General features: G+C 49.4%; 2 protein-coding genes across 10 annotated transcripts; one reads left to right on the top strand and one right to left on the bottom strand.

Moving 5' to 3' along the window:
• Positions 1 to 1,266: 1,266 nt before the first annotated feature.
• Positions 1,267 to 23,128, top strand: PHYKPL (5-phosphohydroxy-L-lysine phospho-lyase). 6 transcript variants are annotated; one of them, XM_070415131.1, is made up of 13 exons: positions 1,267 to 1,386; positions 2,146 to 2,264; positions 3,239 to 3,398; positions 6,620 to 6,694; positions 7,261 to 7,348; positions 7,425 to 7,541; positions 8,537 to 8,619; positions 8,889 to 9,114; positions 16,314 to 16,468; positions 16,888 to 16,977; positions 18,826 to 18,956; positions 19,657 to 19,737; positions 22,510 to 23,128. In XM_070415131.1, the coding sequence occupies exons 1-13, from the start codon at positions 1,322 to 1,324 to the stop codon at positions 22,542 to 22,544; spliced, it is 1,425 nt and encodes a 474-aa protein (XP_070271232.1). In that variant the 5' UTR covers positions 1,267 to 1,321; the 3' UTR covers positions 22,545 to 23,128. The 6 variants fall into 6 exon arrangements, with proteins under 6 accessions (XP_070271232.1, XP_070271234.1, XP_070271233.1 ...); XM_070415133.1 differs by lacking the exons at positions 19,657 to 19,737; positions 22,510 to 23,128 and having other exon boundaries at positions 16,888 to 17,065; positions 18,826 to 18,949; XM_070415132.1 differs by lacking the exons at positions 19,657 to 19,737; positions 22,510 to 23,128 and having other exon boundaries at positions 16,888 to 17,147; positions 18,826 to 18,911.
• On the bottom strand, positions 14,502 to 27,197 carry HNRNPAB (heterogeneous nuclear ribonucleoprotein A/B). 4 transcript variants are annotated; one of them, XM_070415137.1, is made up of 8 exons: positions 26,946 to 27,168; positions 26,636 to 26,865; positions 25,502 to 25,670; positions 24,712 to 24,870; positions 24,396 to 24,530; positions 21,953 to 22,073; positions 21,148 to 21,288; positions 14,502 to 20,157 (listed from the first exon to the last, which is right to left on the bottom strand). In XM_070415137.1, the coding sequence occupies exons 2-8, from the start codon at positions 26,842 to 26,844 to the stop codon at positions 20,150 to 20,152; spliced, it is 942 nt and encodes a 313-aa protein (XP_070271238.1). In that variant the 5' UTR covers positions 26,845 to 26,865; positions 26,946 to 27,168; the 3' UTR covers positions 14,502 to 20,149. The 4 variants fall into 4 exon arrangements, with proteins under 4 accessions (XP_070271238.1, XP_070271237.1, XP_070271236.1 ...); XM_070415136.1 differs by lacking the exon at positions 14,502 to 20,157 and adding an exon at positions 20,763 to 20,929 and having other exon boundaries at positions 27,111 to 27,197; XM_070415135.1 differs by lacking the exon at positions 14,502 to 20,157 and adding an exon at positions 20,763 to 20,929 and having other exon boundaries at positions 26,946 to 27,167.
• Positions 27,198 to 27,724: the final 527 nt, after the last annotated feature.

Raw genomic sequence — 27,724 nt, 5'->3', positions numbered from 1 at the left:
AGGCCAAAGATGATCCCCAAAGGGTTGCCTGTGGCCTGTACTTCTTTTCTGAGGGTCAAATTCCCCTCCCCTATATGTGGGAAGAATTTTTGGTTAATTTGGGAGGAATTTTGTTTTCAATCATACATGAGGTTCAATTCAGCTTTACAATTAAAAGTAAGAAACTCTTGCCTAAACCGGTTTGGCTCAGTGGATAGAGCGTCGGCCTGCGGACTGAAAGGTCCCAGGTTCGATTCCGGTCAAGGGCATGTACCTGGGTTGCAGGCACATCCCCAGTAGGAGATGTGCAGGAGGCAGCTGGTCGATGTTTCTCTCTCATCGATGTTTCTAACTCTCTATCTCTCTCCCTTCCTCTCTGTGAAAAATCAATAAAATATATTTTTAGAAAATAAAAAAATAAAAGTAAGAAACTCTATCCAGTTTAGAAGATGAAAAGTTCTGGAGGTGGATGGTGGTATGGTTGCACAAAGTGAACGTACTGAATGCCACTTAATTATACACTTAAAAACGGTTAAAATGGTAAATTTTATGTTATGTATATATTTCCACAATAAAAAGGAAAAAGAAACTCCAAATGTTCTTTAATAAATGCTCTAATAAACATTTTACATTTTTATGGGGGAAGAGATAAAGGAATCAGCGTTGAGGGAGCAGAGCAGAGGGCTGTGATCCCTTGTTCCAGGGTTCATCCAGGCAGAGTCCCAGTGCCCCACGCCAGGAGGGGACGTCTCTCTCCTAAGCCAGCTTTCCACCCCTCACCCCCAGGGCTGGGAGTCAGGCCGGCCTGCGCTGGAGTCCAGCCTGCGCTGCACACTTGCTGTGTCTGAGAGCAAAGTCCTTTCCCGTCCCGGGCCTCGGTTTCCTGGCCACGTGCTCACTATGAGGCTCAGGAGTCCTCCCGACGCCCCTCCTGCCTAAGCACTTGATGACTCCATTAGCACGGACGCCGCTCGCGGTCACCGGCCTGGAGTCCCAGCAAACGCGGCGCGTCCCACTTTATGCACCGGGAAGGCGACTCAGTGACTGAGTCCGGGGCCCCGATCCCGCTAGGGGAGCAGCGGCGAACGCACCCGGGGACCGCTCCCGCGCGGCGGTTTCCACGGGATGACTTGGCTGTAGGAAGCCTGCCAGGCTCGTTCCCCGAAAGAATTTACCAACCTGAAACGGGCCTAGGGAGGGGGCGGCGCCGCAGCGGGGAGGGGCGGGGCCAAGGGGCGGGGTCACGGTGGGAGGGGCGGGGTCACGGCGGGGAGGGGCCACGGCGGGGCGAGGGAGTGGGTGGTGTCGTCCCGCGCTCCTCTCCGCGCTCCAGTCCGGCGTCATGGCCGCGGACCTGGCCCCGCACGGGAAGGCTGTGACGCTGGCGCGGAGGCGGCGGCTGCTCAGGTAACGCGACGCCGGCGCGGGTGGCGCGCACGCACGACCCGCTGGTCCTGCGCGAAGCCCGCCGGCCCAGCCCCGCTTGGCTAGTCTCTGAGCCTCGGCCCTGCGACTCCGGGCCCGAGACCCCCACCCCCGCGGCCGAGGAGAGATCTTGGCCCCGTTTCCCCCGGAGAAGGCCTCTTGCCTCCGAGCCTGGGCCCCGGCCCGAGCGCGCCCCATTAAGGGGCTGAAGTTCAGGCGCAGCGGGTGGGAGGCGGTTCACTGGCAGCGGAGGGAGCCTGTGCGGGACTCTTGCCGGGACGTGGGCGCGAGGCAGCCTCTGGCGGGGCCTGGAGTTGGCGGCCACAGGGCAGCAGGGCAGCTGGACTGACAGCCGTTGAGGGTGGGGGTGCCTCCCTCCCACCCATCCCAGCACAGAAACACTGCCTTGGGGAGCCCCCAAGGGTCTGGGGCGGCCACCTTTTCCCGGGATTCGAGGACACAGATTGGTGATGTGGACACAGGCGGAAATGAATGAGGCCACGTAACTTTAACGGGACTTAAACAATTTAAGTTTTAGCACCTGCTTCCACCCCCACCCGCCTTTCCTCCTTTCCAGTCCTCGCCTCTGTGGGGGAACTGGAGGCAGAGAAGCAACACGGTGCCCTTCAAGCTTTCCTTGCCCTTTCCAGAACCTGGAAGGGGTGGCGGAGGCCTGTGATGGGTGGACTCTCCCTTCAGGCTTCAGACATGGCTGTCCACTTTTTCTGCCTGTCTTCACAGCTCTTCCTGCAGACTCTTTTTTCCTGAGGATCCTATTAAGATTGTCCGGGGCCAAGGGCAGTACATGTATGATGAACAGGGAGCAGAATACATCGATTGCATCAACAATGTGGCTCACGGTCAGTACCATCACTCCGGCTGGCTGGGCAGGAGAGGAGGCCCAGGCTGTGAACCTGTTCCGGGCGTGATCCTGAGGTGCAGAGAGGGGTGGAGAACGGGGCCCAATCTTTGTGGTGTCGCTGTAGACGTTTCCAAGTAGGAGCTGGGCTACACCAGGCAGTAGTCAGAGACCCTTGTCTGGGAGTCCAGTTCCACTTGGGACTGATGGCAAGCTGAGAGAGCAGCAGCCAGTCCAGCCATGACCAGCAGTGGTCTCCCCTGGCCAAGTGCTGGGGGTCATGGCAGGGCTTCAGCCCCAGTGACCCTCTCAGGTCCTGGGGAGAAAACTGAAGTAGGAATTCAGTTATCCAGATCGGGCTGCCAGAGCCAATGGGAGGAAAGCGAGTCTGACTGAGCAGGCACCTTGGAAGTTAATAAAGTAGAGGCTCTAACGCCTGGGTTTATACCCTGTCCTTCACTTATTAACTTGGTAATCTTAGGCAAGTTTCTTAACCTCGGTTCCTCATCTGCAAAATAGACATGATAATGCCAAGCATCCACCTGAGAGTGTTTTGGAGGATTAACTGAGTTAATTCTTGTAATTTGCTTTGCCTGTGCCTGGCACCTGGCGAGCTCTCAACACATGTTTGCCGTTAGCATCATCTTTGGCCTTTGGCGGTTATTACCTCCAGCCCCCTCTGACTGATGAGGTGAAGCCCTCAGACAGACACTCCCATCCCCCTCCATATAGCAAACCACCTCCCACCAAAGACGTGGGTTTCTAAGTAGGGTTTCCGCCATAATCCTTCCTCAATCTCCCTTTCCAGAACGGGCATGTGTCTCCTGCCTCTGCCTTCAGGCTCCCCTCTTTCCTCTCCACCTCTTCCTCCAATACTGTGTCTTCCCTGACTGGGTTTACAGATTGGGGCTGGGGGAGGGCTGGAAGGATAGGATGAGCAGAGTCAGCTGTGTGATGGAGGTGGCCCTCTTCCAGTTGGGCACTGCCACCCTCTCGTGGTCCAAGCAGCACATGAACAGAACCAGGTGCTCAACACCAACAGCCGATACCTGCACGACAACATCGTGGATTTCGCACAAAGGCTGTCGGAGACCCTGCCAGAGGAACTCTGTGTGTTTTATTTCCTGAATTCTGGGTAAGTGCCCTGCAGCTGGCCCCCTAGCAAGATGAAGGAGTTGCTCACCGGTGGGCAGCATAGTGTAGCCCTGCGGGCGGCCGCTTCCCCTCGGCCGGCCCTGCGAGTGTGGACCAGAGGAGGCAGCCCCCACTATGCAGGTGCCAGACTTCCCAGCTGTAGACCCTGTGCTTACTCTGTCAACCCAGTTTTCTGGTCTCTTAGTAAGAGGTGCCGTTACCTCCCTTCTAGGATCCTAGTTAGGATTTACCAAGGTAATGTGTTCCTTTATTTCTTCCTTAGGAAAACACAGGCACAGTGTTCAATCCCTGCTTGCTCAATAAGAAGCAAAAACATCAAATAATTCTTTAAAGAAATACAAAATTACCAAGAGGGGTCATTGCCTGGAGGAAAAGTATCTATATATATAAAAGGCTAATACACTAAGTGTCCCCTCAGAAGTTCGACCAGGAGACCGGGAGTTCGATTGCTCACTATAATGTGCGCTGACCACCAAGGGGGTGGTGCAGAACAAAGGAAGAAGACCCTGGCCAAAAGCCGGAAGGCCCGATTGGCCCTGATTGCCAGCCAGGCCTAGGGACCCTGCCCATGCATGAATTTCATGCACCAGGCCTCTAGTAGGATATAATGAGGCATAGAAGCAGACCTGGCCTGCTCTGAGAGGAAAAGGAAAGGCTTCCCTGAAGAAATGATATTAGACTAAGAGCTGACTAGGAGATGAGTTGATGAGGAGGAAGGGTGCTGCCAGCCCCATCATAAGTGTTCTTATCAAGGTTGATTACCACACAGAACAGCCTGTGCAAAGGCTCTGCAGCAGAAGAGTCATGGGACCCCAGCACACTGGAGGAACTATAAGGCAGGCAGTGAGGGAGAGGAGAAGGTGTGAGCAGGCACTGCGGAGGGAGACAGGGCCCATCATCCTGGACCTTATCAGCCAAATAAAGAATCTGTTTTTATCCTAAGAGCATTGGGAAGTCAGAGGATTTTGATCAGGCAGGTGATGTCATCAGGGCTGGTGGAGAGCGAGAATGGACACCATTAAGTGCCATTTCAGCAGCCAGGTGACAGGTGATGGCAGCTCACACTAGAAGTGGCAGTGGAGACAGAAGTGGCAGGTGATGACATGTACATAGAACAGCATCCTGGGAGAGAACATTCCAACAAATCGTAGGTTGAGGCATTTAGATTATAGTAAGTATTATTATCATTATCATTGCCACTTACATAGTACGTTTATCAGTCCCCTCCAATAATTTCTAGGAAGTGGAATTTACATCTTGATTTTATAGATAAGGAAACAGTTTATTTTTTTAAATACTTTTCAGTTCTTCAGAATTGTAAAAAAAATACATGAGTGGATATACATTTTTATATAATAAATATTCCTTAAGATAAAATATAAATTACAATTCTATATATGATCAAATAAATGTAAAAATTCATGTTTACGCCGGAGGAAAAGTTTTGGATGTGTGTATGTGTGTGGAAGCAGCAGTTTAAATGAAACTAGCGACCTCCATGCTGCCAAATCCAGTCGTCTCTCTGCCGCCTTTGTCTTTCTCTCTCAGCAATACTGACAACATATGAATTTTGTGGAACACGTACTTCCACTCTCTCTAGAAATGCTTCTGGTCTAGCTTCCAGGACCCTGTGCACTCCTCACTCTCCCTAGCTTCTGGCTGCTTATCCTGTCTCCTCTGCCAGTTCCTCCTCTGTGCCTCAGGGCAGGTCCTCTCTGAACCTCTCCCTCATGATCTCTTCTGTTCCCATGAGATTACCTAGCACCCACGTGCTGGTTACTCCCAAACTTGTCTCTCAAGCCCAGATGCTTCCCATGTGTTCCAGCCTCATGGTTCTAACCACCCCTTGACTTCTTGAACATCAGCTTCGAAAAGACAATAAGAACATGATTGTCTTCTGCCAACACCCAGAGTGGGACATGGCCCCAGCTCTCCCTTACTTTCCTAGGCACTGACCCCCAGACCTTCCCACAAGGACATCCCCTCACTACCACCTGCACCCTGTCTTGCCTAGTAAATGGCAGAACCATCTGCATCTCTGCTCAAGGCAGAAACCCTCCTCCCAGTCCTGCCTCAGTCCTGCCTCACCTCCCTCCAGGATGGCTCCATCCACTTCCCTTTATCTTCATGGCCACTGCTACCCTCACTTCCGTGTCCTCCTCCTTAGTCTCCTCACTTCCACTTTTTTTTTTTTTTTCATTGAAATAGTGTGTTCTTTTATTTTAATTTATGACTACTGTGGATGGGCAAGGGGCCACATGCTAAACCTGGCAAGCTCAGGGGATTTGCTTCCACTTTCATTTCCTTCTACTCCATTGGACACACATAGCCAGAGGCTTCCTCCTCAAATGGAAGCTGAATCATGTCTCTTCTCTGATTAAAACTCTTCAGTGCTGCTTGCTGTGCCTGGAAACTTCCCCCTGAGGCTTTAGTGCAGATACTGCCTCCTCGTAGAGTCCTTCCTGTCCCCCTGTCTTAGTCAGCGCAGGCCGCCCCAGACTGGGGGCCATTTGTTTTCTCACTGTTCTGGATGCCAGATCCAAGATCAAGGTGTCGGCAGGTTTGGTTTCTTTAAGGCCTCTCTCCTTGGTTTGCAGGTGGCCATCTGTCTTCATGTGGTCTTTCCTCTGTACATGAGCCCCTGGTATCTCTATGTCCAAATTTCCTCTTAGAAGGACTTCACTCAGGTTGGGCCCACCCTAATGGCCTTATTTTAACGTAATCATCTATTTAAAGGCCCTATCTCCAAATACAGCCACATTCTGAGGACTTCAACATATGAATTTTGTGGAACACGTACTTCAGCCCATAGCACCCCCTTATCTAAATAGGGTCCCATCTGGTCCTCTTGAGGCACTTATCAAGTGAGCATTCTTTCTTTCTTTGGTGTTTTTGGGTTTGGGGGGTTTTGTGTGTGTGTGTGTGTGGTTTGTTTGGGTATTTTTTTGCTTTCGTGACACATACTAGAATGTAAGTTCCAGGAGCGTCAGGGTCTGTCTGTTTCACTGTTTTTGCCCCTAGTCTTAGCACACAGAAGGAAGGCATTTGATGAATTTGTACCTAATGACTAATGAATAGTGTCCCAAGAATCTTCTTGCTGCTGGCAGGGCACCACCTTCCTCTAGGTTTCCCTGTAGGAAGCAGGCCCCCAGGAGGGAAAGCCCTTAGCTGTCTGAGCCGTGCCCACCTTTTCTGTTGTAGGTCGGAGGCCAATGACCTAGCCCTGAGGCTGGCCCGCCAGTACACGGGACACTGGGACGTGGTGGTATTAGACCAGTAAGTGCTGTTCCCAGAAGCTTGGGCCCACCACTTGTTGGGGATCAGTGAGGCTCTAACTTTGGGTGCCTTGGGCAGGAAGAATGAGGGACCATCGCTGCAGAGACTCCCCAACACACACCAGGGGGCTCTTTTCCCTGGTCTCTTCTAGGAGGGCAGCTTCTGGGGAGCTGAGAAACCTTTGTGAGGGGTTAAGAGTTGGCCCCACATTTGAGGTATTAAAACTGTTCCGACAGGGGCTCCCATGTAGTGAGTATGTGCTGCACAAGGCCCAAGCCCAGGGTCAGCGCCTTAGCACATCTAAGGTCATTACAACCCTGAGGAGAAGCCACTATAGAGAGGAGAGAACTGACCCAGAGAGCCTAAGTGATTAGCCCCTGTTACACGGCCAGGAAGCGGCCTCACAGGAAGTCTTACTGACCCCACAGCCTGTGCTCATCTCCAGCCCTAGGCCTCGGGGGCTATGGCAGAAAGGTGTGTCTCCTGAGGAGGGTAGATGCTTGTCAAAGACAGGCCAGAGACTCGCGCCACCTGGGCCTGAGCCCACCCTCCCTTCTCCCCCCCAGTGCTTATCACGGTCACCTGAGCTCCCTGATCGACATCAGCCCCTACAAGTTCCGGAACCTGGATGGCCAGAAGGAGTGGGTCCATGTGGTACGCACGGCCCAAGGGGGCAACAGGTCGGTGACCACCCTGATCCTATATGACATGGCGCTGTCACTCCCCACAGGCACCTCTCCCAGACACATACCGGGGCCTCTACCGGGAGGACCACCCCAATCCGGCTGAGGCCTATGCCAGTGAGGTGAAACGTGTGGTCAGCAGTGCACAGGAGCAGGGCAGGCAGGTAACTGCATTTACATGGGTCTAGCCCAGCCAACAGTGAATATCACTTCCTCTGTCGCCAGCTGGTGCTAGATACAGGGAACCCGGTGAGACTCCGGACCAGAGATGTGTCCTGGGCGTGCTGGGAGTCCTGGGGCCCAGGCTGGGCTGGTTTTGATTGTGAAGGAGGGTCCTTCGAGAAGGTGCTGCCTGATTTCAGTAACATGAGCTGAGACAAGCAGGCTACAAGGCCAGAAAGGTTGGCAGAGCCAGATCTGGGAAGCCTGGCCTGTGTGTTTCAGATGTTCTACATCTACTTATATAAAACCAGAAAAGAGGTTGCTCTGGTGTCAGCAGGGGTGGGAGGCCGGTTTTCTACCCCATTGACCTTTCCCTCATCCGGCTGGAGCTTCTAAAGAAGCTCTAAGGCAGAATGTAGTTTGGAAGTCATTACTGTAGGCAGAAGGGGTCATTAAAGGGTTTTAAACAAGATGAGCTCAGTGTCTGAGTTGAGGCATCACCCTGGTGGCCAGTTGGAGGATGCACTAGAAGAGGCATCCAGTTTGAAGACACTGGCAGGAGGCCAAGGCAGAAACTGGCAGATCTGTGGGAGGCAGAAGTGTCCAGGTGGATGGCAAGGAGTGGGAGCAGAGATGATACAGAGCAAGTCAGGCTGTGCTGACTAATGGATGAAGGAGGGGGCTGGATCAGGGATGGGGGCAGATGGGAGAGTTGGGAGTCACCAGATGGGGGCAAGGGAGAAACAGGCTTGTGGGGGAGAAATCAGTGGATTTTTTCTGAGCTATGCTAAGTACAGGAGTCTGGAGGCATCCAGGTTGTAAGAATTGGTTTGAGGCCTGAAAGAGTTCAGATGTGATGAGGAGCCCGAACTAGGGGTGCAACAGTGATGGTAACTCATCCTGCGTGGAGCCAGCCCTGAGCCAGCATCAGCAGGACTCTCAGTTTGCCTCTCAGCACCTCCAGGTCAGTGTTCCTGACATCTTCTCTTGTCCACAGATTGCCGCATTCTTCGCTGAGTCTCTGCCCAGTGTGGGCGGGCAGATCATTCCCCCTGCTGGCTACTTCCCGGAAGTGGCAGAGTAAGGAGGGGCAGCTCCAGGGAGGCCAGGGCTGTAATGCAGTTTTCCAACCTTTGTTCCAAATGACAACCTCCGTCCCACCTGTTTGCCAGAGTTTTCAAAGCCTCTGAAAAAATAGTGGCCCCTAGGAGGCCAGCCATCTGCCCAAGGCCCCAACCTTACTGTTGACAGAGCCATGATTCAGAGTCCCAAGACCTCCCAGCTCCTGTTCTGATCCCTCTCACCACAGCCGCCCCCATCAGCCGTCAGCCTTCTGTCCTCTGCCACAGGCACATCCGAAAGGCTGGAGGGGTCTTTGTTGCAGACGAGATTCAAGTGGGCTTTGGCCGAGTAGGCAAGCACTTCTGGGCTTTCCAGCTGCAGGGGGAAGACTTTGTCCCTGACATTGTCACCATGGGCAAGTCCATTGGCAATGGCCACCCTGTAGCCTGCGTGGCCACAACCCAAGCTGTGGCAAGAGCATTTGAAGCCACCGGTGTCGAGTACTTCAATACGGTGAGTGAAGGCTCCGGGGAGCACTGAGCGTTCTGATAGGCCCCAGACAATCTGAGCAAAGGCCACAGACCTGGCACTGTGCCACCACAAAGATGTCTAAGATGCTGTGGGGGTGGTGGGGGCTGGGGAACAGTTAAAGCAGGTCAGAGGATAATAACACCAAACCTCTTTAAGGTTAGTAACAACCCAAGAGCTGTGGCAAGAGATCATGCCTTATATAGAAAGAAAACAAGAGGCCCTCTCTCCCTTCCAGCAGAAGCTGCCTACTGTGTGCAAGACCCTGTGCTAAAAGCTGATGAAAATACATGAGGAGCTGTGTGGGTGATGGCCTAGGATTAGCGTTCGTGTTGCAGTAGGAGCGTAGAGGAGGTGCGGTGCAGGGTTGAGCTTTCCCTAAGTGAAGTGGATCCTCGGGTTGTTCAGTGGCTCCAAGAGCGCAGTTATGTGGTGAGTGAGGGGAGCATAGTGGTCAGCAGATGGCCTCGTGGTAGAAGAGCGGAGAGTCTGGACTAATCCCCAGGGCTGTGAGGAACCATGGAAGGGTTTTAGTCTGTGAGAGACGAGATTGAAATATGCTTTAGAAGTTCTCAGTGTGGAGAAAAACTACAGGTAGGCAATTGGTCCAGGCAAGAGAGAAGGAGCCCAAATCTGGACACGGTCTACAGGGAAGAATAGGGAAGGACAGAGAGTTGAGGGAACGAAGGACACACTGTCATCTCCCAAAAAAGAGTCAGTTTGAATGGGGGCCTGAAACATGGCAAGATTGGGCAGGATGGTTGAGATTTGTCAGAGGTTATTAAGGACGAAGGCTGGTGCTCTCCGCAAACTCACCACATACCCAGCAGACACGTAGGTAGACGCCTCTGCCCTAAACAAGTTCACTGTTCAGAGGGGAGATGGGCTCATAAACCCCTGCTCACATGGTGCAGAAAGATTTAACGGAAGTGGTGTGTTCACAGTGCCAGGAGAGCACAGGGATGCGGGTAAGAGGACGAAGAAGAGGAATGGAAGGAGCAGGGGAGGATTCTTATGGATGTGGAAGGATGAGGAAGAATTGGCCCTGCGAGGAGGAAGGAGTGGGTTGTGTTAGGTGAAAGCCCAGTGGAGCCGGAGCCTGGTGCTTGTGTCTGTCTTACTTGAAGCGCACATAGATTATGGAGTCAGTCCATGGCTCACGAAAGATCATCATCTGCTCTCCAGAGTCCTCTTTTAGTTCATCAGTTAATTGGTTACTTTCATTCTGAGACAAGCATCTGAGAAGCCATCATCCCAAATAAAAGTTAGGACCTTGACAATAACCTGCATCTATTTATCCATATGGTTGCTCCCAGACCCTGCCTCCCCCAGCCCAAGTAGCCATCACTCTGAACCCCTTATTCATTAGTTATTCTCATTTTTTTAACTTTATAAGTGTATCATGCTGCATGTATGTAGTCTTTAGGGATTTGTGTGTTTTTTCACCTAACATTATATTACTAAGAGTCATCCCCATCGCTTGTCACTGAAGTTCATTTGTTTTGACTGCTTTATAATTATCCCATTGTATAAACTACTTTGGTTTATTTGTACAATCCTGTTGATATGCTTTGCAGTTGTACTCATGGTTTTTGCTATTGTGAACAGTGCTGATATGAACCATTTTTATAAACTCTGTTGTACATGTGCAAGAGGCTTTTTTAGGAATAACCTTAGAGTGAAATTGCTGGTCATGTTCACCTTCATTTTGAGACAGTGACATCTGTTTCCCAAAGAAGGTCACAAGTTAACATCCCACCAGCAGGCATAAGAGATTCTGTAGGTCAACATCCTCTTCAACACCTCTTAATTTGTGCCAATCAAGTGGGGTATAAGGTTGTAGCCCCTCAAATCAGGGAATTTTTTTTTTATATGCCATTCCCTGATTTCAACTTATGTGAAGCATCTCTTCATATGTTTATTGGCCATGTGCTTCTTCTGTGAAATGCCTGTTTTTTTTTTCTTTTTTCCATGTTTTGATTGAATTACTAGTGCTTTTATTTATTTGTGGGGGTTTTATGTGTGCATTTGTGTATACATGTATAATTACACAGACACATACTTAGTTACATAGGGCTTTAGTTACATAGGATTCTTGAAACTTTTTATTTCTTCTTGGGTTAGTTCTGGTGAGTTGTATTTTCTTAGGAATTTTTCATCTGAGTATTCAAAATTGTCAATCTATATTTCTTGTTAATACTTTCTTAATATTTTTTAATCTTTATCATTATGTTCCCTTTACTTTTACAATAATAGTTCTTTGAGTCCTTTTCTTCTGCTTTCTTTGGGGTTTGTTCTGTTGTGTTTTTTTGTTGTTGTTGTTTTTATTTCTTAAAATGGATACTTAACTGTTTTCTTTTTTTCCTTTTTTCCAATATATTTTTATTTTTTAAATTATATTTGTATTGATTTCAGAGGGGAGAGGAGAGGGAAAGATACAAACATCAATGATGAGAGAGAATCATTGATCGGCTGCCTCCTGCACACCCCACACTGGGGATCAAACCGTGACTTCCTGGTCGATGCTCAACCACTGAGCCACACCGGCCAGGCTGTTTTCTCTGTTAATATAAATATTTAAGCCTGTATATTTCCCTTAAAGCACAGCTTTTACATTGTTTCCTACTAATTTTAATATATAGTGCTCAGTTGGTTGAGTGTCCCATGCACCAAGAGATTGCTAGTTTGATTCCCCATCAGGGCACATGCCCAGGTTTTGGGCTCAGTCCCCAATAGGAGGTGTGCAGGAGACAGCCAATCAATGATTCTTTCTCATCATTGATGTTTCTATCTCCCTCTCCTGTCCTCTCTGAAATCAATAAAAAATAATTTATTTTAGCCGAAACCGGTTTGGCTCAGTGGATAGAGCGTCGGCCTGTGGACTGAAAGGTCCTGGGTTTGATTCCAGTCAAGGGCATGTACCTGGGTTGCGGGCACATCTCCAGTAGGAGATGTGCAGGAGGCAGCTGGTCGATGTTTCTCTCTCATCGATGTTTCTAACTCTCTATCTCTCTCCCTTCCTCTCTGTAGAAAATCAATAAAATAAATATCTTTTTTTAAAAAAAGAAAAAATAATTTATTTTAAAGAGACATTTACAGAGTTCTGCAAGAATTTAGAGAACACACATTTTTCTTGAGGACCTGTAGAACAATCACATACCAACTCACCTCAACACAGTTTACAGAATAAGTATTAAAAGAGTAGCCCTAACCGGTTTGGCTCAGTGGATAGAGCGTCGGCCTGCGGACTGGAGGGTCCCAGGTTCGATTCCAGTCAAGGGCATGTGCCTGGGTTGCGGGCACATCCCCAGTGGGGGGTGTGCAGGAGGCAGCTGATCGATGTTTCTAACTCTCTATCCCTCTCCCTTCCTCTCTGTAGAAAATCAATAAAATATATTTAAAAAAAAAAAAAAAAAGAGTAAGCATCACACAAAACATGACCCTTAACTTTAGTGTCCTTAGTTAGAAGTTAATACGTTTTGAAAAACCTAAAATTGAATAATGGTGCTATGGTTCTCAAACTTTTGGTCTAAGAATCTCTTTACAATCTAAAAATTATTGAGGAACCCAAAGTGCTTTTGTTATATGTGTTATATTCTTAAGAGATATTTATCTGTAGTTTTCTTGAAATACCTTTGTCTGGTTTTGGTATCAAAGTAACACTGGCCTCAAAGAATGAGCTGGGAAGTGTTCAGATCTCTTCTAATCTCTCTGAAAGACTTTTCTGAAGGATTGGTAGTAATTCTTTAAACATTTAGGTAAAATTGACCAGTGAAGCCATCTGGTTCTCAGTTCTTCTTTATAGGAATTTAATATTACTATTCATTGTTCTTACTTACTATAGGTCCATTCAGGTGTTATATTCCTTCTCACGTCAGTGTCAGCATTTCTTTATCTTTCTAGGAATTTGTCCATTTCACCTAAGTTATCCAGCTTGTTGGCATAATCTTGTACATATTATTCCCTTAGAACTTCTCAAAGATTACTAGTGATGTGTCCTCTTTGATTCCTGAGTTTTGTAACGTTAGCATTCTTTTTATCTTGGTCAGCCTAGCTGAAATTTGTCAATTTTGTTTATCTCAAAAACCAACTTTTGGCTGTTGATTTTTTCTATTGTTTTTCTATATTTCTATTTATTTCCACTCCAATCATTATTATTTCTTCCTTCTGCTTGTTTTGGGTTTAGTTTGCTCTTCTTTTTGTAGTTTCTTAAGGTGAAAAGTTAGATTATCCAAGGTCTTTTTTCTTTTTCAACATAGTTGTTTATAGACAGAACTTTTCCTGTAAAGGACTACTTTCATTGCATCCATAAGTGTTGGTATGTTGTTTTCATTTTCATTCATCTCTAGGTATTTTCTTTTTTCTTTTTGTTAATCCTCACATAAGGATAATTTTTCTATTGCTTTTCAATGGAAAAGAGGGAAGGAGGAAGGAAGGGAGGGAGGGAGAGAGAGAGAAACATTGATGTGAGAGACATATCGAATGGTTGCCTCCCACATAGGCCCTGACCAGGGCTGATGAGGGAACCTGCAACCCAGGTACATGCCCTTGGCTGGTAATTGAACCCACGACCTTTCTGTGCATGGGCTGATGCTCTAACCACTGAGGACCAGCCAGGGCCATCTCTGGTTATTTTCTAATCTCCCTGACTTCTTTGAATCATTGGTTGTTTAAGAGTGTGTTATGTAATTTCCACATATTTTTTAGTTTTTCAGTGTTCTATTATTTGTTTCTAGTCTCATTTCACTATGGTGAAAAAGATTTTAAGCTTTTTTTTTTAATCTTTATTGTTCAAAGTATGACATATGTTCCATTTCCCTCCTCTCCACCTCCCCCGCATTGACCCCTTCTAGCCCCCACCCCCACACCCTGCCCTAGGCCTTCACCACCCTATTGTCTGTGTCCATGTGTTGATCTCAAGTATGGGGCTATGCATACAAATTTTCAAGATAATTTACAGGATACCACTACACACCCATTAGAATGACTACAATTAAAAAGACTGACAAGCCTGGCCTGGGTGACTCAGTTGGATGGGCATTGTCCCATGCACCAGGAGGGATGTCAGTTCAATTCCCGGTCAGGACACATGCCCGGGTTGTGGACTTGATCCCCAGTAGGCTGCGGATTGATGTTTCTCTCCCTTTCTCTCTCTCTAAAATCAATGAGAAAACATTTAAAAAACAAAAGACTGACAATTCCAAATGTTTTTAAGGATGTGAAACTACTGGAATTTCATAAATCTATGAAAGTAATGATACCACTACTTTGGAAAACTTTCAGTTTTTTATAAAAATCAACTATATATTTATCATATAATCCAGCAGTCTGGTAGTTACCCAAGAGAAACGAGAATGTATGTTTACAAAATAACTTTGTTATAAATATTAATTAGTTTTATTCTTAATAGTAAAAAATCAAAATAACCCAAGGGTTCATCTACAGGAGATTGAATAAACAAATTGTGGTATGTCCATACAATGGAATGTTATGCAACAACAAAATGAACTAACTACTAATACACAATAATATGGATAAATTTCAAAAACACATTGAGCAGAAACAGCAAGGCACAAAGGGGTACATATTCTGTGATCCCATTGTATGACATTCTGGAAAAGGCAAAACTGTAATGATAGAAATCAGATCAGTGGTCGCCTGGGCCAGTAGTGAAAGGGGATACAACTCTGGAAAGTGATGGAAATGTGTTGTGTCCTCATTGTGGGGAAAGTTCTAGTTTTACACATTTGTCAAATTGTATTGAACTACAGTCATGCACAGCATAATGTTTTGGTCAACAAGAGACACATTGATGTAAGAACATCTGAACCTGCCCCAGTCAGTTTGGCTTAGTGGTTAGAGTGCCAGTCTGCGGACTGAAGGGTCTCAGGTTGGATTCTGGTCAAGGACACGTACCTCCATTGCAGGCTCCATCCCCGGCACCAGTTGGGGCACGTGTAGGTGGTAACCAGTCAATGTGTCTCTCTCACATAGATGTTTATCTGTCTTTACCCCTCTCTTCCACTCTCTTTAAAAAAAAAAAAAAAAAAAATCAATGGAAAAAATATCCTAGGGTAGGATTAACAACAAAAAGTGAAGAGAATTTTTATAAAAAATTGAGCCAAAATTATGTCAGCCCTGGCCAGCGTAGCTCAGTGGTTAGATTGTTGGCCTGATAACCACAGGGTCTCAGGTTCTATTCCCATCAAGGGCACGTATCTAGGTTGCAGGTAGGATACCTGCAGGAGGCAACCAGTTGATGTGGCTCTTTCACATCGATGTCTCTCTCCCTCCCCCTTCCCTTCCATGGAGCCCACCCTGTGTGACAGAGTGGTTGAGCATGGACACATGAACCAGGTGGTCACGGTTCAATTCCCGCACATGCCCAGTTGTGGGCTTGATCCCAGTAGGGTGCATGTAGGAGGCAGCTGATCAATGATTCTCTCTCATCATTGATATTTCTCTCTCCCTCTTCCTTAAGTAAATATTTATTAAAAAAATAAAATCAACCTGACCAGTTTGGCTCAGTGGATAGAGCGTCGGCCTGCAGACTCAAGGGTCCCAGGTTCAATTCCGGTCAAGGGCATGTACCTTGGCTGCGGGTACATCCCCAGTAGGGGGCGTGCAGGAGGCAGCTGATCGATGTTTCTAACACTCTATCCCTCTCCCTTCCTCTCTGTAAAAAATCAATAAAATATAAAAAAAATAAAATCAATGGAAAAAATATCCTCGTGAGGCTTAACAAGAACAAAAAAATTATGTCTAACCACTGTGTTTTAAAATATTTAATGTCATGTTAGACTAATTATTTAATGTTAACTGTAATTGAAAAAATAACAAAGAAGGGGGAAATATTTGAGCCAGAGGATACACCTGGAAGCAAGATCTCAACAGAATGAGAAAAGTGCTTCCAAGAATAGCATTTTGCAGTTTTGTGCATTTGGAATTAAAGAGGGAACTAAGGAAAATTGCAGCCGACAGGTGTGGCTCACTGGTTGAGCACAGACCTATGAAACAGGTCATGGTTTGATTCCTGGTCAGGGCACATGCCCGGGTTGTGGGCTCAATCCCCAGTAGGGGGTGTGCAGGAGGCAATTCTCTCTCATCATTGATTCTCTCTCTCTCCCCCTCTCTCCCTCTCTCTTCCTCTGCTGGACATCTGACATGCCCTTTGCCCCTGGCAGTTTGGGGGCAGCCCAGTGTCCTGTGCAGTGGGGCTGGCCGTCCTGGATGTCTTAGAGAAGGAACAGCTGCAGGCTCATGCTGCCTGTGTGGGCAGCTTCCTGATGGAGCTCCTCGGGCAGCAGAAGGCCAAGCATCCTATCATCGGGGACATCAGGTGAGGCTTGGGGCAAGTCACCGCCCACTAACGAAGCACCTGCAAGAGGCCTAGAGTCATCTCTTCTTTCACCTCCTAACACCTGGGATGGTGGGAGTCTCCACAAGGAAAGAAGTGAAGCACCTAGAGGGGCTGTTGTCCAAAGTGGCACTTCTAGGGAGGGGAAAAGTCAGGATCAAGTAGCTCTGACTCGCTGCCCCTCCATCTTTCCTCTGTCAAAAGTGAGGGCCCCTCCCCATTGCAGTTACTTCCTAGACAAACACCACCACCACCAGTTCCTGTGACTCGGTCCCCAGGAGACAGAGGTACAAGCCCTGGTGGACTTTCCAATGGGACTTGGCTGAGACCCAGGCACAGGGCAAGTGTTAAACCCGTGGTCCCTCAGGCCTGGACTCCTGAGATGTCACCTTCTGCTCCAGGGGTGTCGGACTTTTTATTGGTGTGGATTTGATCAAAGATGAGGCCACAAGGACGCCAGCCACCGAAGAAGCTGACTATTTGGTATCCAGGTACTTTTTCTTCAAGCAAGTTGCCTTTGCAGAGCTTCTCCAGGGCCACACCAGGGACAGGGGATGGACAGGACTCCTGCTCGTCTGGGTGGGTATGTCTAGATGGAGCATCATCTCTGGACTTAGAAGCCCCCTGCCCAAACCGGTTCACATTTTTCACTTGAATCCAGGTAGGACTCCAGCCTCAGCACCTTTCTCCTCTTTTATCTCCATTCCTCACGCCTATCCTTTCCCCCACCTCAAAAAATCCTTGGGAAATGTGTATCATTCTGCGTTTGGAATTCACATAAAACAGTAAGGATGTAAAAAAAAAAATCTCCCCCTCCATGAAGTTTTTTGAGACTGACTCCTCCCCTGAGTGACTATCCAGTCCCTGCCTTCTCTCTGCTGGTCAGACACATCTGCCCACTCAGCTACCCTATGCTCACCCCACCCCAGCTTCAGCTCAGGAATCCAGCATGGCCCATTGGAAGGAATCAGATCTGAGGCCCAGCCTGATTTCCTCCACCTCATAGCCACTTGTGATTTCTCCAGTTCAGCTAGGAAGCTGTTACCAAGAATTTGGAGTTTCATCTCTAGTAGGTGGTAGAGCTGAATTTGAAGTCCAGACCTTATTCTTTTTCCTTTTAATATACTTTTATTGATTTCAGAGAGGGAAAGAAACATCAATATTGAGAATCATTGATTGGTTGCCTCCTGCACACTCCCTACTGGGGATCGAGCCCACAATCTGGGCATGTGCCTTTGACTGGAACTGAACCTGGGACCCTTCAGTCCACAGGCCAATGCTCTATCTACTGAACCAAACAAGCTAAGGCCAGGCCTATTCTTTCTAGCACTGCCATAGTCTGGGACACCATGGCTCCTAACGAGACTTAACATAAACTTTAAAAAATGTAAGTGGAACCTGGCTGGTGTACCTCAGTGGTTGAGCATCAACCTATGAACCTGATCAGTTTGATTCCCTGTCAATACACATGCCTGGGTTATAGGCTCAATCCCTGGTGGGGGGTGTACAGGAGGCAATTGACCAATGATTCCCTCATCAGTTCTATCTTCTACAATCATGTTAGACCCCTTCTCTCAGTAGCCAAAATGTCTTCCTAGGTGGAATTGGGGGAGGGTGGGGGTGGCGTTGATAAAAAAACACATTGGTTTGTTGTTCCACTTTTTTATGCATTCACTTGCTGATTCCTTTATGTGCCCTAACTAGGGATCAAACCTGCAACTTTGGCATATCAGGACAACACTCTTACCAACTGAGCTACCTAGCCAGGGCAGCTTCCTAGGTTAAAAGTATAAATGTGGGATATTAAAAATGACTCTCTTACGTATCAATGATAGTATTAAGTATGGTAAAGTCATCCTAAAAAGAACTGGAAATTAAACTGACAAGAGCTGTCTGGAAATTACATTACCTGTGTGCAGGGAGCAGGGGAAGTTACTAAAACTAGATAAGGGGATGGAGTTCATCGTACCACTTTGTAATGTTGGACATTTTCCATACATTTACAAAGCAAGCCATACACATCATATAAACCATACATGAAGTGGGAAACGCAGGGACTACAGACTAGGCTGGAACTCCAGGGGCAGTTAAGACTATGCCCCTTCTCAGGGCCAGGTCCATATGAGCCATTCACACCAGGGCACAAAGGATGGAAATAAAGTTTTGCAAGGGGTAGCCAGTGCCCCATGCATGGGGCAGGGGGGCCTGTGAAGGGCTCCAAGAGCAGTGTGGCTGGAAACCTAGCCAAGTGGCCAAAGCCAGGTGCAGGAAAGCCTTGAAGACCATGTGAAGGGCCCTGGGCTGGTGGTGTAGCAAGGCTGTTATGTCCTGTCCTACAGGCTGAAGGAGAACTACATTTTGCTAAGCACTGACGGCCCTGGTAGGAATGTCCTGAAGTTTAAGCCCCCAATGTGCTTCAGCCTGGACAACGTACAACATGTGGTGGCAAAGCTGGATGCCATCCTAACAGGTAAGCATAAAGCCCCGTGTCCAGCTGACCATGTGCCCAGGACCCAGCCCAGCAGCTACAATGGTCTAGTGCACTCAGGGGAAGGGGGCGCAATAGCTGAGCTAGGTATCCTCTGGACAGTGCAGGAAGCAAGGAGCTCAAGTGGAGAGGGGGTCTTACTAGCCCAGGTCACTTCTATTTCTGCCTGTGCTGGTGGAGCTTCCCAAGCACTGGGGAGGTGGGAGCTGAGCCACCCCCAAGGGCTATGCATGCAAAGTTCTGGGCAGGGGTGGCCCCCTAAATAGGCAAAGTCCCGTCTCTTAGATGGAGATCAGAACCACCCCTCCCTGTCCTCCACCTCTGGGCTAATTCACTTCTGCCCCCAGGGCTCCAGAGCTGAGGGCCAACCCCCTGTACACAATTGGGAAGTGGTATAAAACCTGCTGGATGAGGTGAGGCACACTAGCTTAGGTTTCCTATAGGAGCCTCTGGTTGAATTTGGGTCTTGGGAAACTTGAGGGCAGGCTTTATCCTTTGGGAATATTGTTGCTGATCCTGTGGCTGGTGCCACATACATATAGGTCAAGTGTGGGGGATCATGGCCCTATCTAGTGAGCCCAACTCCAAACTGCCATCTAAGAAGCTTAGACACTGAAGGCAGGAGGAGCCTTTAGCAGATGAGAAAGGTTAACCAGTTTGGGTGGCATGGGGTCTTTTTCAGACATGGAAGAAAAGGTGAGAAGTTGTGAGACGCTAAGGCCCCAGCCCTGTGGTAGCCCTGCCCTGTCATGTCCTTTACTAGGTGAGTAGGCCACAACTGGTTCCTGAACCGTTCTGTACCCCTCAGGAAACCAAGCTTTTTTTTTTGTAAATTTTGTTCCAAGTGATGTCCCCTTCCCATAGGGTACTTCCAACATTGGGAGGCTCTGGCTACCTTGAACTCTCTCCACACACCCCTGCCAGAAAATCTCCAACTGTTTGCATTTGTTGGCTGAGGCAAGAGGGCAAGAGCAGCCACGTCCTCCCCAGCCAGTTCCTTCTAGGAGTGAGGGGAAACAAAGCTCCTTTTCAGGCTCCGACCACCTAGAGCCAGTCCCACAGCCTGCTGCCTCCTCTTGCCACCAGACTTGAGGTGCTCCAATCCAGCAGCAAATAGGTGCTGCCAGAGTAGGCTATTACATTTCAGCCAGGAGGGGGCATCCTTGATTGTAGGTTCACTGTCCTGGAAGACAGAACCCCGTTTTAAGAAAGGTGTTCTAAGGTGTCTCAGAATCCCTACTGCACAATCTTCACCCCCATGAACAGCTGCCTTAAACCTCCAGCCATTTCCTTCCTTTAAAGGGGCCCAAGTCCTATGCACCGCATATCCCACACTCACCCAGGCTTAGGGGTTTTTACATTTTTATTTCAAAAGCTTGGATAGCTTCAATATCCAGGTCGTGGCAAAATCAGGACACGTGTAAAATACCTTACAATACATTAGATTCCCAAAAGGTACCAAAAAGTACAGTAAAATTAACACTTCCATTACAGGAAATGTATGACACAAATAATATAAAATTAAAAGGTGAAAAAAGGTGACACTGGTTTCCTAAGATAGACTTTTTTACAACCAGGGTCCACAGGTCCAGGATGCAGAGCGGCAGCAGGAAACTGACCCCCCCCACCTGGTTCTGGGTAACCCGGTAATAAAATCAGCCCACAAAGCCGCTCTGGCCTCTGAGACACCACACGCTGCCTAAAACAACTAGAGCTCTGGAAATAGTAAACAAGAGAGTGATTTCCAGGGGGGAAATTTTAAATAAGATGCACATGGGACAGGCCATAGAAAGTATGCCAAGTTAAATTTGGTACATAATTGTTTGTGTTCACTCAATATCCAAACAAAGCGTGTGCGGTCAGACGGGCACTCTTGCCGAAGCCTCAGTATGGCTTGTAGTTATTCTGATGGCCACCACGTCGCTGGCTCTTCCCGTAATTCGTACTACCCTGACCTAGGGACAAGAACAACAATGATAGCAGCTAGATTTATTGAACATTTATCCCTGTGCCAGGCGCTTGGCTCAAATCCTCACCAGAGCCAACACCCCTGGGGCAGGCTACAAAGCCCAGCCTGTCTGACTCCAAAAGCCCCTGCTGCCAGTGACCCCTGCACTTTCTGTCCTGCCTCCCAGGTGGGTGACTGGATGGGGCCTCCCTCTCTCCTACTTACTGTAGTCGTATCCGGGGCCGTAGCCGTAATAGCCATAGGGCGAGTAGTCGTAGCCGCCATAGCCGGGCCCGTAGCCCTGCTGGTAGCCGTAGCCCTGGTTCCAGTAGTTGCCGTAGCCCTGATTCCAACTCTGACTCTGACCTGTGGGGGGAGCAGGGCACAGGGGCCCATGGACCATTTAGCACACGTAGGAGCTAGGATGGAGGAAATCCTGCCCTTTGGGTGGCGGGGTTACTATGGCAACTCAGAAGTAGAAGCCAAGGAAAGGGCTTGCTGTCCTGATATAACAGAGCCCTAACCTGACTCTGCACTTAGACCCAAGCTGCAGAGGAAGACAGAACGGAACCTAACTTCTCTCAGGGCCAAAGAGGCAGGAACTCATTCTCACTCAAATCACCCTCTGATTACCCAAACCCTCTCTGGCAGCTTGGCCTTAAAAAAGATAGAGTTCAGGCTTTGGAGTCAGAGGGCCTAGGGCAGAAGGAGATAAAGCGCCTGGCACAGCCCTGCCCTACCTTCTGCCCGCCCACCCACCCATGGGTGGACCAAGACTCAGGACAGCCAGAGAGCCCATCAGGCCCCTCCCCCCTCCCCTCTCAAAGTATAATATAAATCTTCCGCTGCCCTGGGGCCCCAAACCACATGGGAAATATGGGCTCTTCCACTCCAACCAGCAGCAGCACAGCCCGAACCCAGGAGAGTCTCTGCCCACCCTGCCACACCAGAGACCAGAGTAAGCCCCCAAGACAGGCATGGAAGCTCCATGCAGGGAAACCAGGCCCATATTCATCCGTGTTCCACTCACCTCCTCCACTTCCACCGCCACCACCACTGCCTCGGTTCCCTCTGTTGCGGTTTCCACGGCCCCCAGAGCCATACTGCTGCTGTTGATAGACTTTTCTGGGCAGAGCCACCTTGATTTCACACTACAAGCCAAGAGGACAGGAAGTCAGGCCACTGGGACAAGTTCTGGGGAGAGACTGTGCACAACGACCTTCATTTACAAACATTCAGACTTGGTCCATCTTAATAATAAAATATGGTAGGGTGTGAAACCACATTTGGGCTAGGTTCTGAGAACCGTAACTAAAACCTAAACAAACCAAGATTCACATTAGAGCCTTTTTGGCTCAAACCTCCCCCCAGAGAATGTATTGGGAATGACAGATACAAACCCAGGGTTAGGACAGCTCCATGTTTAACAATTGGGAGAGGGACAGCAGGGCCAATGCCAGCTCAGTATAGCAAAACACACCAACTGTCAGGTCTACTGCCACCTTGGTCCTACTAGGCAGGGAGGTCAGAGGCTTCCCGGATGAGAGCCAGAGAATAAGTACACTTTCTGATTTTACTTTTTTACAGAAAAAAAAAATGAAACATCCTACTCAGATGTATAGTGGTGACCCTGACTTCCAACTTACAGAGGAAGAAAGCCACTGAGGCTCAGGGCAGAGCTTGCCTGAAGCCAGACTGCTACCGCTGCCCCTCCCCCAACCACTGGTCTGTATTTGGGATGGGCCAAAAGCCCTATGTATGTCCCCCAGAGTCTGTTTCTGCTTAGCTCAAAAACCTGCCCACTGTGGGTGGAGGTAGGGTCAGGAACCTTCCAGTGCTCCTGCTTAAATAAATTAGAAGTGTATTTTTAAAAGTACACTGAAAAAAGAACAAAATAAAAATAAAACCCTGGCTGGTGTGGCTCAGTTGGTAGGATATTGTCCTGTGCACTGAAGGGTTGCTGATTGATTCCTAGTCCAGGCACATGCCCAAGTTGCTGAGTTGCTGGCTCAATCCCTGGTGGGGGTATGGAGGAGGCAGCCAATTGATGTTCTGCACTCACATCAATGTTTCTCTCCCTCCCTTCCCTCTCTGAAAATCAATTTTAAAAATAAAAATTTTTAAAAGGGGGGAAATCTGTAATACTTTCAATAAAAATAAAATTTAAAAAAAAAAACGCTCTCCCTCCCTAGCTTTCATGTCCCCCTCTACACCTACACCACCAACCCCCCTATACCTTTCCCTTTCCCTCTCCTAAGTTCCAAGGGCCCTTCTTTTGCTTTTTTAACTTGTTTTCTGAGCCTACACAGCCCAGCTGGCTCACTTCTACTACCTCTAACTTTCTAAATGAACTTTCTCTTATAATTTGAAGAAATAAAAGTACCCTGACACATACTTTGCCCCCAACTAAGACCAGTGAGAAAAACATTCCACATAAGCTGTCCCCATATAAGCATACTCCTGTAAAACTGGCAAATTACCCCCACCAGTGATGCAATCTGATGTTTTCTACCCTACTGAATATACAACTAAATACAGTATTTCATACAACTAAATACAGTATTTCAAGACCCACTGCCAGCAGTGACTAGTGCTGCCCTATAGGTTCTTCCTGCCCATTTTTCATTATGGCAGAAAAAAAGGCCTGTCGATACCCCTATCCACTGGGCTAGCTAATGGATGGTGTCTTTTCCAAATGTCCCCTAGGATCCAATCTCATTTTATATGAAATTTAAGAGTCCAATCCAATCTTTCTAAATTCCCAGCCAGGGTACTGAAGTTTTCAGGAGCCCCACCCTACCTGTCCAACTTTATCTGGCTGCCACTCCAGCACAGACAGAGCCTGTCACACCCTGCCACACCCTCAACACGCAACTGCCACCTGGAGAATACTTTAAAAAGCCATACTATCCTCTCTCTAGACTAGAGTTCAGGGGTGGTAACAGCTATATTTCTCACTTCTATTCATTCAAAGGCAAACTAGCCCTGGGTATAAATGAGCCAGGACCCTGGGGGCTCTTTGGGAAGGATCTTGCTAGGATGGATTTGACTAAACCAATATCAAAAGGGGATGGAGAAGAATAAAGATTTGGTTTTGGAAGCAATAAGATAGAAAAGCTCTGCAGCAGTTTCTATAGTAAGCAGGACTTCACTGCCAGGGAAAGAAATCAGTGAACAGCAGAAGTTCCAAAATCTTCTGAGAACTGCAAATCTTAGACTCTAGATTCAGACCATCTTAAGCTCTAGCTTTAAAGAGACTACTCAGCATGCTACTCTGTTTTTACTGCCAGGCTAAGAGCTCCTTGAAGGCCAGGACCATCTGCCCCCAATCAGGGCAGCAGACCTTCAGAGAAACAACGGAGTCTCACTACCCTGGAGAGCCCTTGGAGGCAGCCCAACCCCTAAGCCACACCTGCAAGGGGCAGACCTCTCTCAGCAAGAGGCCAGACACACATTAACTGCAGACACTTTACCTTACTTCCACTGATGGTGTGGAACTTTTTCTCTAGAACCTTCTTCACAGGTTCTTCCTCTTCTTTAAAAGTGATGAAAACAAAACCTCGTCGTTTGTTTGACTTTGGATCCATTGGAAGATCAATGGCCTCGATCTGTAAACACAGGCAAAGCTCAGGACCAGTACCTCCCCAGGGCTCACAGGGAACTGGATGGAGAAAAGGTCCATGAAGGCCAGAGAACGATAAAGCAGCCTGGCTGAGGAGGGCTCCTCCAGTCAGCCAAGGCTGTCACGGACCAGGAAGGCCACCTCAGGGCAGAGGGCAGGCCACTCACCTCCCCAAACTCGCCAAAGTACTCTCTGATTTTCTCCTCAGTGGCTTCAGGATTCAGACCCCCCACAAAAATTTTCTTTACAGGCTCCTTCTTCATGGCCATAGCCTTTTTGGGGTCAATGACACGGCCATCCAGCTTGTGCTCCTTCTGGTCGAGGACCTGTTCCGACAGAAGGAAGTTGGGTTCTAACTCAGCAGCATGACACTATACAAGGCTCTTCTCTTTGAGCCATGGAACCCCAACACAGGTACACAAAATGTCTCATCCCCTCCAAACTCTAACCCCAACCATCATCGAATGTCAAGCACAGCTGGTTTACCTGTAAATCAGTCCTCACCACCCCGACTTTTCCCATGTTATCCTGTACCCCCTCCTCCTGCCTCGGCAGTTCCAGTTAAAGGCCTATCTCCAGAAGTAAAGCCGCACTGACTGAAGGAAACTGGGCTGCTTGGGCTCAGAATCCTTACTCCACCACACTTAGCCACCTGTGTGAGCTTTTCTACTTCAGCTTCTGAACCTTAGCTTGTTTTCTGTAAAATGAAGCTAAAATGCCTATCTCGTAACAACCTTGGACTCTCCTCCAGTCCTCACAATAGTGCTTGCAGTGTCCAGAATAGGCAGAGGAAGGCAAATGTCCACTCTCATCTTCCTGTACCACTCCAGCCCACTCACTACCCTACTACAAGGAGCTGCTTTTCTCAAAGCACCAACCATGTGCAGAACACACACGCTACACGCTCCAAGAGTAGCGTCCTTAGAATTTACTCCTTATATAAAGTACCCAGCTTACCTTCTCCACACTAGCTGCATCTTTGAAGAGAATAAACCCAAATCCTCTTGACCGGCCAGTGTTGGGATCCATTTTTATTGTACAGTCAACGACCTCTCCAAACTTGGTAAAATAATCCTTTAGGTCCTTTTTGCTGGTATCCCAGCTCAGGTGACCAACAAACATTTTTCTGAAATGGTAGGGTGAGACACATAGCAACAAGTCTTATAAGAAAGCTGTGATTTTAGGAGGAATGGCCCTAGCAAAGCTTTCACTGAGAAGATCAGAAATAAAGCCACAACCTGGAACAAGACTCTCTCCCTTGAGCCCCTAGCAGGGGTGGGCAAACTTTTTGACTCGAGGGCCACAATGGGTTCTTAAACTGGACCGGAGGGCCGGAACAAAAGCATGGATGGAGTGTTTGTGTGAACTAATATAAATTCAAAGTAAACATCATTACATAAAAGGGTACGGTCTTTTTTTTTTTTTAGTTTTATTCATTTCAAACGGGCCGTAGTTTGCCCATGGCTGCAAGGGCTCTATCTTTGGAAGATGTTAAATCTCTACTACTCTCCCAAACTCAACTTTGACGCTAACCAAGTTTCAGGAGACAGCAAACGCCGATTGGGCGAGGGAAAGGAAGGACAACCTGGCCGGGGTACAGGCTCTGAGCGCTCACAACGGAAAGCAATTTGTGTAACAACCACGTATCAAAAGGCTACCGTCTCCGCCATTCCCAGCCACTTCCGAAAATTCGCTCTCAAGGAACCAGCAGCTTCCGGGTGCCCCGACCGTAACTCCGCCCTCGGTCGGCGGCGGAGGAAGGAGTCCGCGGCCCGGGCACGCGCCAACTCCGCCCCCGCGGCCCCCGCGCGGCCCAGCCCTGCTGGGCCCGAGGCCCCAGTGCACTCCCCTTCCGGGCGCCCGGCCCGTCCCTGGCGCCGCGCGAGAGGCCCCGGGGCGGCGCCAAAATCGACCCAACAAACTCCTACAAACTCGAGCGCGAGCGGCAGCAAAGCGGGTAGGCGCGGAGAACGAGTCCGCTGCCCGAGCCGCCCCGGCCGCCTGCGCCTGCCCCTCCCCCTGCCGCGTGGCGCCAACAAAAGGCGGCCCCGGAACAAAGGCAGCGTCCGGTCGGCCCTCGGCCGCACCTACCCCGCGTCCTCCTCTTCCTTGCTGGCGTTGATCTTGTCGCCCTCGGCGCCGTTCTGGTTGCCGGCCGGAGGTGCCGCGCTCCCGCCTCCAGCGCTCGCCGCGGCCCCGCTGCCCGGCCCAGCCGGCGACTCGCCTTCGGGGGCCGCCTCGTGCCCGTTCTCGGTGGCGCCCGTCGTCTCCATGAGCTGCTCCTCACCGGTTTCCGACATTAGACCGGAGCGCGGCGGCTCCTGCAACGAGCGGCCACAGCACGTCAGACCCGCGCGGCTCCCGCCGCCTGCCCCCCGCAGCCCGCGGCCCGGCCGCTCACCTCGCCGCCGGTGACGCCGCGAGGCCCGCTCGTCCCCACCCGCCGGGAAGGTGCCACGAGGCTCCGCCGCGCTCAAGCCCGCGCTGCCCGGTCTCCCCTCCCTCCGCCAACGGAGCTGCCGCAACTTCGCGCGCTCCTCCTCGACCACCGCTGCACGGAACCCACCGCCCAAAAGACTTGCTTAGGCCCGCACGGTACCGCCGCCTGACAATGCCGACTCGTGGCGCTCTTTATAATGCCGGAGCCGGGGCGGCCACCTTGCAACAAGAGGCATGCTCACTGGCTGTACCCGTCCGTCACTCAACCCTGCGCCGGCGTCCTATTGGCCACGTCGGCGCGCGCACGCTAGATCCGGGCGGGCTTTGTCCTCATTTTAGAACCCGCGCGAGCCTGGGCCCTGCGGAGCGTTGCCTGACTGAACGACGTTCCTGCCCGCGGCTGAGAGGCCCCGGGCATACCTTCCGCCCTGTTAGGCCGCAGTCTCTCTCTTCCCGGCGCCCCCAATCCCAGCATTGACAGTCTCGGCCGCTCCATTTCCCCAAAGAGGGGAGTAGGTTCGAACAAGTCTCGCAAACCAAGATCGCCCGGCTGGAAGCGGCAGAACCCGGGCTGCCGAGCTGGGGCGCGTAGGGTCCCCCACAGCCCTCGGCTCGGAGGGATGGCGACGCAGCTCGCCCTCCCCTTGACCTTGGTGCCCTCGGAGCCCCGCGCTCCCGCCCTTCCTGCCGCCCCCCGCAGCGTGGAGCCGCGGGCTGGGGACAAGTCCTGCAGAGACCTGG

Source organism: Myotis yumanensis, unplaced genomic scaffold, assembly GCF_028538775.1.
Source record: "Myotis yumanensis isolate MYYU_CA2020_CCGP unplaced genomic scaffold, mMyoYum1.0.hap1 SCAF_5, whole genome shotgun sequence".
In the NCBI taxonomy this organism is placed as follows: domain Eukaryota; kingdom Metazoa; phylum Chordata; class Mammalia; order Chiroptera; family Vespertilionidae; genus Myotis; species Myotis yumanensis.
This window is presented reverse-complemented; position numbering and strand designations above follow the sequence as displayed.

What these genes read in the sequence shown, in the direction of transcription:
- PHYKPL (XM_070415128.1), top strand. Translation starts at nt 1,322, where the DNA reads ATGGCCGCGGACCTGGCCCCGCACGGGAAGGCTGTGACGCTGGCGCGG. An exon ending in CACAGGAGCAGGGCAGGCAG is followed by an intron (nt 7,542 to 8,536) that starts GTAACTGCATTT and finishes TCTTGTCCACAG; the next exon opens with ATTGCCGCATTCTTCGCTGA. An exon ending in GTGTCGAGTACTTCAATACG is followed by an intron (nt 9,115 to 16,313) that starts GTGAGTGAAGGC and finishes TGCCCCTGGCAG; the next exon opens with TTTGGGGGCAGCCCAGTGTC.
- HNRNPAB (XM_070415136.1), bottom strand. Translation starts at nt 26,844, where the DNA reads ATGTCGGAAACCGGTGAGGAGCAGCTCATGGAGACGACGGGCGCCACC. An exon ending in ATGCAGCTAGTGTGGAGAAG is followed by an intron (nt 24,871 to 25,501) that starts GTAAGCTGGGTA and finishes CTGTCGGAACAG; the next exon opens with GTCCTCGACCAGAAGGAGCA. An exon ending in ACTTTGGCGAGTTTGGGGAG is followed by an intron (nt 24,531 to 24,711) that starts GTGAGTGGCCTG and finishes CTGTGTTTACAG; the next exon opens with ATCGAGGCCATTGATCTTCC.